The sequence below is a fragment of the Triturus cristatus genome, chromosome 9, assembly GCF_964204655.1.
Source record: "Triturus cristatus chromosome 9, aTriCri1.1, whole genome shotgun sequence".
NCBI lineage: Eukaryota > Metazoa > Chordata > Amphibia > Caudata > Salamandridae > Triturus > Triturus cristatus.
In genome coordinates, this window is record NC_140592.1 from 678214361 (window position 1) to 678227143 (window position 12783).

The window sequence follows — 12783 nt, forward strand, 5'->3', positions numbered from 1 at the left end:
TAAAGGATCAGGGTAGGAGATTGAAATGGGCTAAAGTGACCCCGGCCACCTTCTTACAAGAAGTTCTGGCCAAGGCTGAAACGGAGGTGGGCATTTGTCTAGATCACGCTAACACTAACTCAAGGATAGTTGAGCCTTTCAATACCATCTGTCTTCAAGTTAACAATGCCCTATTGGTAAAAACCAAGTCAGGCGGGCAATTAGGCAAAAAATGGTTTGACACAAAGGCCCACTCTGCTCTTTTAAAGGCATTAAAAAACACTCCCAGAAATAGAGCACTGATAGTATCCTTGAGGAAACAATATAAATTGGCCAATATAGCTAGGAAAAACCAGATCAAGGAAGATGCTTGGAACGACCTACAGTCAGTTGAAATCTTGCGGGATAGTTCCAAATTTTGGGGGTTGATAAATCATCCTTATTTTTCCGGAACCAAGAACCAGGCCATGGAATGTAGTATCCCAGATGAGCGGTGGCTAGCTCATTTTGAAAATATTTACAGTCAGCACTCTCATGGGCGCCTAGATGAGATGTTAACTTTTAACCGGGGTGGTTTAGTCCTGGCCTTTAGGGAGGAGGATGTGGAAAAAGCTATTAATGAGAAATTAAAAACAAGGCCCCGGGTCCAGATGGTGTCCCTGCAGACCTATACAAGTCCGCCCCCAAATTTTGGGCCAAAATATTGACTAACGTCTTTAACGCCGCCAGAGATAACAACGTCCCCGAGTCCTGGGTCAGATCCATTATTATTCCAATTTTTAAAAAAGGTCAGAGGGGTGACCCGGCCTGTTATAGGCCTATTTCTTTAATTGACTCGGCCGTTAAAATCTTAGGCAGAGTCATCTTGGGCAGGCTGACCATGTGGCTCGAGGGCAGCGGCATACTGTCTAATGCCCAGTATGGCTTTAGGGCCAATAGGAGCACGCTAGACCAATGCCTTAATCTCCACCTTCTCATCTGTAAATATACAATCGCGAAGGAGGGGTCCCTGTATATGGCTTTCATGGATCTCTCCTCAGCTTTTGACCTGGTTAACAGGTCAAAGCTGTGGAGGATCCTTCTGGATATGGGGGTCGATCTCCCTCTGGTTGGTTTCTTGGCGGACCTTCATTGTGGCTTACTAGCCTCGGTGTGAGTCACCCAGGGAGGAAGGTGTACCAGTTGCTTTAAGTCAGAGAGGGGTGTTAGGCAGGGTTGCATTTTGGCACCCCTCCTCTTCACACTATATATAAACGCACTGGAGCCAGCTTTGGCCAATTCAGTGATGGACGTTCCGCGTGCAGGAGAGACCAAGATTCCAGTTCTCCTATACGCTGACGTCGCCGTTCTTCTGGCCCACTCAGGTGTGTCCCTTGATAGACTACTGGCCACATTTGGTGAATTCATGACCTCTTTAGACCTGAAAATCAACACTCAAGAGTCTCAGGTCATGATTACTGGTCAGGCCAGTAGGAAAAAGAAATTTAAAACTTTTTTTTGCCTAGGTAACGAGGTAAAAAGGGTCCCATCTTTACTTACCTGGGGGTGATCTTTGATGAGAAAGGTACGTGGGGTCCCCAACAAAAACTAAAGGGCAACTCTGTAGCAAGATCTGCCGTAGCTATACTAGGTTTTGCCAAACGGTTGGGAGCACGCCCCATACACAATCACCGATTCCATCCAGAGGGCGGAGAACATGTTTTTAAGATCTCTGTTGTCCGTTCCCCAGTCCACACCCACCTTTACGATACACTCAGAGTTGGGTGTGGGGTATGTTGCAGATTTGATAAAAGTGGCCCCCGTTATTTGCTGGTTAAAAACATGGCTCAACCAGGAAGTTTCTTTAACCCACCTGATTCTCAAAGATTGCCTTGCCCTGGACAGAGCTCACAGAATCCCTTGGCTTGTTTACGTTAAACGGACACTTGCAATAGTGGGTCGACCAGAGCTATTTTATTCCCCCAATTGTATTAGCAAAAAGGATATCACGGTCATTAAATCCGCATTAGTAACCCTATTCAGGGTAGAGAGGGAGGACTTAGAATTAAAAAAGCCATTAGTTAGAAGAAACTATATGCTCATAACCGTCTCTGGTCTTGAACCCTATTTGGCCTTTGTAACCAGACCATTTAATCGATCTCTCCTAATCAAATTTCGTTTTAATCTGATACATTTTTTGCTTGGTTTTTATCCCACATGGGCTACCCCAGAAAATGCAACCCCATGTGATTGTGATAACTTTTCCACCCAAGACACGCTACATTTTATTATGTTCTGTGAACACTATGCTCAGATTAGGAAAAAATACTTGTTACCTATTCTGAAGGAGTCTGGTTTTTTACAAGTGAGGCCAGCGCTCTTGTTCTTGCAACTTTTACCCAGCATTAGTATTGCATTCCATGTAGCAAGTTTTTTAGTTGCGGTTGTCCGTATAAACAAAAAGCGTGTTAATGTACGGACAAGCTCCATTATGATCTGACTTGGTCTGAAGGGATGGGGGTTTTTCTCTTTGGAGTTAATTTTTACTCTATCAGATTCTTTTATACTGTAAATATATCAATGTATCATATTTAATAATTTTTAACTTTGAACTGAACTCATGATATATGTTAATTTTAATTTTTAATTTTGATAATGTTACTAATAATTATCAGTGTAATTGATGAATTCTTGTTCCATGTGATTATCTGTTTGTTATGTCCTTTTTTGATTTTTATTAATCGAATAAAAGTAATTAACTGACTGACTGACTGACTGTGGGCACTGGGACACTGCTAACCAGGCCCCTCCGTGCATATGCTCTGACCCTAACATGTATCAAAATTGGCTAATACCTAAAATGCATATTTAACTTTCCTCTAAGGCCATAGTATACGCTACCTAACATACATGCATGCCATGAAAAGTTAAATGTCAACTAAGGAATGCAGCACTGCTGTGCTATCTACTAGTGTGACCTGGCAAACATGAATCCAGGTCTACCACTGTAGGCTAGTTGCTGTAAATTAAAACCTGCACCCAGACCCGTCAACATAACCCTTTTTGACAGGAGAAAATCTTCCTTTAAATTATTAATGTCACCCCTGTGAAGGCCTTGCAGCTCATAAGGCAGGGTGTATGGTATTTAAAAGAAGGACATATAAAAAATGAAAGTTAACATGTCCTTACAGTAATTAGCACCGAAACTATAACAAGGCTGGCTGGCCCATAAAGAAACACAAGGAAGCAGTATTAAATACTTATTCTGCTTTCTCTGAATTGGGACCAGCTTGAAATATGATTACAAGACTATTCTGATTATTTATTGAAATCCCAACTCAATTGTGAAATTCAAGTTTTAATTAATATTAAGGATAACAAACTTTTAGAAGTAGCATCTTTTCACTAATCTAGCTGTGAGTTTTCACTTATTTGAACAAATCAGTCTTTAGCTTGCATTTACATCTAATGCAGAGAAGTTGGGTAAATGGTAAATATTCTTTTAGAGCCTGAGGGTGGAGGGTTGAATAATTCAATTTGATATTTGTCAGAATGGGTTTGCCATAAAGGGTGGTGTAGAGGAGGACATTAGCCACCCCTAGTCAGTAAATCCAGAAAAGAAATGTAAGTATTGTCACTCTGCCTGATAAGCTTTAGGCCATTGAAATTATGTTCAAGGCAATTTTGGCAATTTTGGAATTGATTGAGGAAGGAGAGAGATCATTTCCAATACATAAAAATATAATCGATGATTATAATATAATTTGTTTCCTGAAGGGAATAGAAGGTGCCAAAATGCTGGTAGTTTCAGGTGGTCTGTTCACTAATGTGTATTGCACTAAAAAGAACATCAAGTTGTTGTCACTAGATCTCATCGTATGTCTATGTTCATTATATTTTTAATTAAATGTAGAGCGTTGGTTATTATTTTTATCTTCTCATTTAGGACCATTGTGTTTATAAATATTAAGCATAAATGTGACACTTCCAGGCACCCTTTTTGGAACACTTTCTACAATTGTGGAAGAACAAAAGAGGGCTAGATTTGCTGTCTGTGACCTGAGAGGAACCCTGAAGGACTGAACCTGCTCCCCTTGTACTCAGGACAAAGAGGGGGACTCCAAAGGTGGATTGCCGCAGTCAACTTAGAAAGCAAGGAATAGCTGTGGTCAGGTAAGTCAAATTTTATTTATTAAACAGTGATTATAGGTGGCTAATTTTATTGTAAGGAGAGAGGAGGGAGGTGGTTAGATGTATGTTAGTACTAAGATGTATGTTTTGAATGTTTTAACAACCATTTTAATTCCTAAGCAGGTAGTGGTTGTGGGCCCATATTGGGATAAATGCTTTTTTTTTTTAAATTTGGTTTAAAAAAAAATTGTAAAGACAGTTTAGGATTTCTTTCAACCAAATAAAAAAAAAGCAATATTTTTTTTATTACTTTTTTGACTTCGTGTTTTTTTTCAACAAAGTTTATCATATCTATGACACTCAAAACACATGTGAGCAAGCTAAAAATGGATGCCTTGGATCGCCTATTGAATTTTGTGGACATTTTGGAATTTATTTTCTGGAATTTTTAGTTAATGCTGGATTTTTGGAGCATGAGGACTTTTGGTTTTTGGATGTTTTGAATTGTTTCAAAGGATATGGATGGATTTCAATCGTATGGACTGTGGATTGCACCGATGGATGTGTTGTTGCATTTCTTTTGCCAAAAAACACTACTTTTCTGGATTTTCTGGGAGGATTGCATTTTTTTATGCTACACAGGACATTTTCCAACAGTGATTTTGCAGGAAAATATGGCTATGCCAATTTGTGTCTCCTTTGATAGTTTACAACAGGTTTTGGATTGCTTCATGGATTTTGGATTTGAAACTTTGGATTAGTGGAGTACTCAAGGCTCTTGGTGAAGGATGGTTGTTTAAGAATCACCAGGAGTTGGAGAAAGAACACAATTCTAGGTAAGAACCCGACATTCCTTTAATTTAGAAAAATAATTTAAAAAACGCCAATCTAATTTTTAAAATGAAATGCAAAACAGGCAAGTAAGATCGAATTGGTGTTAGTGTCATTTAGAAGTATAGAATATGTGCAATATTGTCTAGGTAGTCTGAAGCCACCATTAATAAAAACTCTTGAATTCGTCCCAATAGTCGTTCTGACATTTCTTTTGTTCTTTTGGAAATTCATGCGTTCACACTACTAGTCAATGATTGCGCTATTCTCATTTCTTGGAACCTTTACTCCTTGCTCAAAATTCTTAAGAGTTGATAAAAGTTTGGGTGAAGGTTTCCAATTGATTTGTTGAAGGAGCTGTGCCATCTCTCTATAGCATTATTAGTCTTTGCACCTCTCTGTAAAAAGGTTGTGTAACAGTTCCACCACGTAAGAGGGAACCTTGGCTTCCTCCTGCAATGCGACCTGCTTAGATGGTCAATCCATTTGTCCTCAAAGTAATTTAGTAAAGGTGCCAATTTGTCTTAGTTGTAAAATACTCAGGGGGCGATTTTGATGTGGCTGACTTGGTTTTCTCCCTTCTGGGTGTTGTTGAGTAGCTCTGAAAGGAAAACTTGACATTAACAGCAGTGTTCAAAACGATTGTTATGTAAAGAGCTGTCCTTTTTTGCTTTTATTTACTTTTTTTTTTATATTGATTGTTGTTTGTGTTCCTTTTTGGATACTGAAGAGAAATGTTTTGGTTAGTATTGGCTGTAACATTAGGTTTTTCAAAACTTTTACCTCTCAAGTTCCTTTGCTTGGTGAACAAGTGCTGTGATTATGGTTTGGAGACCAATTTATGGTTTTGTTCGTAATTTTTTGATTGATTATTCACTTGTCCTGTGAGCAAAAGATATAATGACTCCCTGTTCCACCGTAAATGCTTTGCATTTCATAACTCAACAACTAACCAGCACATCTCTGAGGCAAGCACCCAGTGGAGATAGAATTGTAATTTAGCCCTCCATCACTGACTAGCACCTTCCCTGAGGCAAGAGCCCAGTGGAGTTAGAATAGTACGTTTGCCCCCAAAACTGACAACCACTTTCCCTGATGTAAAGGATTTTTTCAAATTAAAAAAAAATAAAAAAGAACATTCAGTTTAGCATAAATTTACAGTGGTTTGTATTTAGGCAAATTATTCAAATTTGAATGATGTATGTCTATGTCCAAAATCTGGGAATGTATTACAAAAATAAAACTAATTTTAGGTTTGGGAATTATTTCTGTTCTAATCAAATGTATTTTATGTTATACTTTCACTTACTTTGGTCAATAGATGGCAGTGTTTGGAATCCAAACTATGAGCATGTGGTCACCAGGGAAGTCAGTGTACCACTGAGCACAAAATGGTGGTCGGCTGAATTTATACATTTTTTGCGGGTTATCGAGACTTTAAAAGAAAATATGACTTGAAATGGATTTTTGCGTGTGATTTAGAAACTGACAGAATGTATATTTATTATGTAGTGAAAATGTGAGTCTTTACGTTCTCTTAAAGAGCGGCAACCATTTTGTGTAGATCTTGGTTGTAGAGTTACAGTGGATATAGAGGAAGGATCCCAGTTTCCTTTGTTTCGAAATGCACACGTTGGTTTTGCCATTGACCCTACAGTGTTTTTACTAAAATAGTTATATTGTGTACTTCTATTGATTTACATCGGGAAGAGTATTGTAATGTTTACGTTTGCAATTAATCAATATTTGTTTATTTAATTTTTCCAGGATTCTTCTTGAGAGCATTAAAAGCTGTTTTACATAGGTTTAGTATGCATTGCAATATCATACATTGAACTGGTATGCATGGTAATGTTATGCATTGTAATGGTACTTTCAATGTGTTCCTATGGAGCTGCGTTGGAATTTAAGTGTTGTAAAATCACGCATTGTAAAGGTAGGTGCGTTGTAAACTCCACTTCGGAAAAGCATGCGTTGTAATGGTATGCCTTGTAACGTCATATATCAGCACTTGAGCTTTGTAGCAGTATTATTACTTAAAACTTTAATAATTCATGCCTCCTATTCTTATTGGATTTTTGGTGTTGTTTTGGTGTCATTTTGCTAATTAAAGATGTCTCTATTTTTCTAAATTCCATGGATGTTTTATAGTGTTTTTGAGTATTTTGGCCTTTTAAACTGTTTTGGTACTACTAATGCTTTACATATTTTCTATAATGAAGCCTAACTGCTGTGTGTCATAGGTAGCAGGGGCTGAGTTTGGGTTTAAATTACTGAAACCTTGAACTGGATCTAATAAGTCAGGAACTTATTGCATGTGGAGGAATACCATATTCCTCAACTAATAATTCACTTTCTCACAAGCTCAACTTTGTTTTATAAAATCTTTTTTTCACCTTACTGCAGCTGACCAGCAACATATACACTTAAAATAAAAATACACACACATCTACAATGATTCAGGCAATGGTTATATTATTAAAAAACAAATATCTTGAAGAAGGGGAAACATACATATCTCTGTGAGAAAGACAAGTCCCATGTCCCAACATATTTCATTTAGATAAATATGCAAAATAAATGCACTGTGAATGGTCAAACATCTACTACATTTCATGCATTTGCACTTACTGCAGAACTATCAGTCGTGTGTGCTGTCTGTCCTTCTCTCACACATTATCTGTATAAATGATTGACTGCTACTGGACTGGCTCAAATTTATAGCTGCCCATCATAGTCATATGTTTGACTAGTTATGTATGTAATTTGTCTTTAAGGGCATTTCAATCCCTTTGGAGAAGTGTGAGAAATCATGACCTGTTTGCAGTGTCCCCCTACCTCTTCCCACATTTTGACTACTAGATGTTGGTCTTCTGACTCTGACTGTGCCCCAGGCACTGCTAACCAGACCCAGGAGCCTGTGCTCCTATTAAAAGTATATGATAATTAGGTGTAATTACAGTTGGTACTGACAGCCTAGATGTAAGTCTCTGGTACATAATAGAGCATGTAGGTTTAGAGGCGCTATATACTTAATGCACTTAAGTGTGCACTACTGTGTTGCCTGCTGTCATTTTATTGGCAGCACTGCTTTTCAGTATACATTAAAATAATACACAAATTCAACTTTGGAATTAAAGGTACTTAGAAAGTCTCAAACTATCCTATTTTGACATACAAGTCACCGCCAAGGTCTCCTCTAGGTTACCTCGTATCTTTAAACAGGGACATTATAAAATATGTTTTATATGCCCTGGTGAGGGGAAAACCACCAATTTCGTTTTCTCCATTGTCAAAAACTAGCTTAATAGGCTAACATGGGAATATTTTATTTAAGTGTAAATATTTACAAGAGCGAGCTAGAAATGTCATTCAAAGACTTAAATTAATAATCAGAATAAATCCAACAACTTGCCATTGTTCGATTTGGTATAAGTATTACAGAAAAGAAGTTATGGAACTTTCTTTACATTAAGGAAAAAACACAGCCTTCCAGCTACCCTCTCTCTATTGGCCAGCTTCTGCCATGCTGAGCCAAGCTGTCTTAATGAGGTGTGAAGTGGCCTTCTAGAGACACAATGGATTTCCTGTGGGTGGAGAACTGCAGCTGCAGAAGCACAAGGTAGGATTTTAGTGGATTAGTCAGACTGGTCTTCAAAGGGAAAATGGCACTTTATGACAGCACAGGCTCACCCCCACATCCTACACACCCAGTCACACAGGAGCCCCTGTAATTGGATTAGTGAAGGGGCTGGAAGAGGAGTGTTCGAGAATCCTAGCCATGCCAGTGGCTTGGCGTAGTTCTAACCCTCCAGGAGAGAGTTTCTTCATTTTGAATTTTGGAAGAATAGTGCTTTCTGGGGCAAGAATATGCCACACCTTGGAGGAAGCGATCATACCTGAGGGTGGAACCCTACATCTCACGAGGCCCAGGAACACTGAATACATTTGGAAGTGTTGCCAAGCAACTCAGATCTGCTGCCTGAAACAACAAGGAGAAGAAGAACATCCCTTCTGGAATCCTGATCTGCACCCAAAGGACTGCAGTCTGAAGGACTGTTCCTGCTGCACAATCTGATACTACATCCCTAAGGACTTTGCCTGGCTTCACAAGGATTAAGAAGTGGACTTCTTGCAAGCTACAATTTAACAGAGCACACCTGCATCATCTCCACCAGCTGTATCCAGTAGACTTTCAAGGAATTTGGCCAGGTGCATTGTGGGAATTGTAGTCCCAACATCCCAAAGTTCATCGCAGAGCTTCTAGACCCTTGGATTGGTGTTTTGGACACTTTGAACCCACAAGACAAACTTCAGGAAGAAGTTCCAGAATTTTGGAGAAATGTGAAGCAATGTTTGGGAAAAGCTCCATGAGGTGACTGACCTGACATTGAGAGTCAAGCCGACTACGTCAAACTGTGACTCATCCTGGGTTTCATGTTTGTCCCACTGAAAACACCAGAGCTCAAGCCTTCCAGGAATTGACCGAGGGCTCACGCTGAACCAAGCCGATGACATCGACACAAAGACGGCCTGAAAATGAGCCTCGCTTAACCTCGAGAGAAAAAGCTCCAGAAACATTTCTAAGTACAAAGGTAAAATTTTGACCAAGGCCTCTTGCTTAGAGTATCCGATCAGGGCTCCATTGTGGTCGGCTTCAAACATTGACTTTGTCCCGGTCAAGCGCAATCAGATGTCCCAATTTGGCGCTATTGTTTTTTATCACTCGATAGTGTTTATTCTTTAAAAATGTATATCTCCGGTTACCTGCATTGGATTTTGTGTCATTTTAAAGAAAAACATATTTCCTATTTTTATAAATTGGTGTTGGATTTTATTGTTTGTTGCATCCTACTTATTTAATGTTTTGGTGGTTTAAATGATTTACACACCTGTCTCCCAAGTTAAGCCTACCTGCTTATTGATGGCTATCATTGGTTGAACAAGAGATTCATTTATTGAGACCCTAACAGAACTTGTATTGTGTTTGTGGCCTTATTACTAGTGGTAAGACACTACTTATCACTACTAATAAACCACTTTCCAACAAGGAGCAAAGACGAACATCAGTCACAGCAGGGTGTGGCACTTATCTACTGTTTTGGTGAGGAGAAGGTTAATTGCAAAAACATTTCTGGCTGTGCTGTAACAGTGAGACCTCACAAAAGGTGTGGCAGCTTCTCTCTGATGCATGTTTCATATGTTTTCTTCAGAGTGCCGTCACAGCTTTTTGAAGGTTCAAGCCTATCGGGAAGACTGCAAAGTTTCCAACAGATTTTCCAGACATGAACGACTCTTACGAGTATCCAGGAGTAGCCGTTGCTAGTCCTGGCTCTTCGGCTGGTACCCTTTAACACAATGTATGATACCAGTGGCACCGCCTTTGCTATGACTGATGTCAGTGTCCAAAAAGGCAGTGGCAAGAACAGAAAGTAAAGAGGGTTTAAAGATCTCTGCTTACATACTGTTGCTTCCACTCCTTGCCCTATCCCGAGGCTTTCAGCTGCAAATAGAAAGCTAGTGAGGGTCAAAAGGTGAGACAAAAGGGCTAACTTCTGATGGTACCCGCTTCCAATGTATGAAATATCCCTTCTGAAGCCACTGGCTTTTTTGGTGATTTTAAGTCCATGATTCCTGGCACCTCCCCCAAAACGGATTAGATTATACTTTGTTTTCACCTCTATAGTGAGTTTCTCTCCTTCTTTTTGCTTTCTATTGATCCTGGCAACTTTCCTTAGGTGTGTGACAGCCTCGGGGGCTCTGTCATTCAGAATGAGCCAACGGGCTGATTCAGGTATAAACCTAGAGAAAGAGAAAGAATCTCAGTAAGTAACTGATAAAACACTTCCAAAAACAGACTAGACTGTGTTTATCTGATTTAGAAGGATTTACTCCAAGTTTTCATCAATATGCATTTTTAACAAACGATAAGCACATCCATTGGAATGCACATAGACCAATGCACTGACTGTGTGAAAGGTTTAAAAAAAACTGCTATAAATTATGATACCTGTTACCAGCTGCAGCCATGTTTTTTTTATTCCTCATGATAACCTAGATCACCAGATGTGCTGATCTTTGAGACTTCGGTACTGATTATGAGTCTTGTTTTTTCTCCGACCCCTGCGTAAACATCTCTTTACGCACGCGTCAGAACTACGAGTTGAGTGTTATTTTTAGCGCATCAGATGATTAAGGGATGTGGTAAATACCTCAAACTTCATTACATTTCAGCAGGTCAAACCTGCTGAAAGTTAACAGAGGAAAACCATATTGTAAATACAGTATCATGCAGATCTTGGTGCGTTAAACATCACAATATCCATGTTATTTTCCATAGCACCTGATAAATAACAAACGGAGTGGTACTGTTATTTACAAGGTGTGATAAATAGTTCCTAAATTGGTAATCAGACCCTTAAACATATAGTACCTTGGCATTTGAGGCATTCCATCTGCAAAAATGCTTGTTCAGCCAATAATGTTGATAATTTTGTTACTTTGGAAGGCCATCTACTAATTCTCATGAGCTCAGCTAGGCACCTGTGTGTACATTTAGAGAGAATTTGTTCAAGTGATCAATACTAGAAACCATGTATGTAGAACACTAAAGATGTGTGTGCTGGCTTCTCTTGGGGAGCTTGACTCTATTACCAGACAATAGGGTATAGACCAGAATTAGTAAATAAATATGGCCATGAAGCAAAGTACTTATTGATAATGACATCACAGTAAGCAAAAAGTAAAAAGTCAAATTAATTGGATGTCTTCACTTCTGACTGCCTAATTACAATTTAGGTGGTCGGAAGTGACACAGGATGGTCATTCCGCCTGGATTCCGACAGGCTCAAGGAGACCAGGCCATAATCCATATGGATGGCGTTTTACGTCATCCGGATTGCGATGCTCGGTTTCCGGCAGGATTTCCATGCCGGGCTTTCTGACATGCAAAGCCTGTCGGTAAATGCGAGTTTGAGGGCCCCCTTCTATTTGCGGCATCCATTTGGGATCCATTTGGGGGCTAAGGGGGGTTGATCCCTTCACCATATAGCAAACACCCATGCCAAGTCAATGCCAGTTGAATGACCACCCAAATGCTCAGCAGTATGTATGTAATGGGTAATATGAGCAATTAGTTAGTGACACATGATCAGAACAGTTCTTTCCCCTTCTGTGTCCATGCAAACAGTTAGCAATATGAGAAAAGAACAATGCATTTGCTGCCTCCAAGAAGTGACATGGAAAATTATCAATGCTCTGGCTGCAGACGATGCCAATAGATAAAACCTTTTCAGCATGTGGGTGAGAGTGGCTTGGAGGGGGTATGGCTTTAAACTTTGTACTGCCGTGGAGGGGCAACAGAAGGTGGTGTTGCAATAGTGAGGGGCAGGCTGACAGCCTTTCATGGCCTAAGGAGCTGCTCCTATCCTCTGAAAGCTACAAAAAAAGGCTTCTATCTGAACCTGCCTCTGCTGTCCTGGGAAGTATTCAAACACTCAAGGGACATTAAGGGTGAAGAGACTCCCAAAAACGAGGTGGACAGCTAATCTGTGAGGGGCTTTCCAGCTCACCCTGTGCTCAATCTCTCATAATGTCTAATCTTCAGATGCCCATGTGAAGAGAGCTAATGTCCTGTGACAAGTGGGGGACAATATTTGGAATACAAATACTCAAAGGGATAGGTCATGGGTCATAGGACCCTCAGTGTCCCCAGTGAACATCTCTGCAAAGGAAACTCTCAAATGAAAGGCAAAATTGTTCACCCTCACATGGGTTAGGTGGAGGGTTGTGACCATAGTAAAAAATCACAACCGGCAGACGATACAGTACATACTTACATGGGTCATGAGAAAAATGACCACA

At 39.7% G+C, this 12783-nt stretch overlaps 1 protein-coding gene across 2 annotated transcripts in view; it reads right to left on the reverse strand.

The window, feature by feature from the left end:
- LOC146798485 (solute carrier family 22 member 20-like) overlaps nt 1–12783 on the reverse strand; it is a 231113-nt gene that overhangs the window by 71705 nt on the left and 146625 nt on the right. For both annotated transcript variants that reach the window (XM_085625757.1, XM_085625756.1), the window contains exon 6: nt 10599–10722. In XM_085625757.1, coding sequence (XP_085481883.1) covers nt 10599–10722 — 124 coding nt within the window. The remainder of the gene's footprint in view (nt 1–10598; nt 10723–12783) is intronic.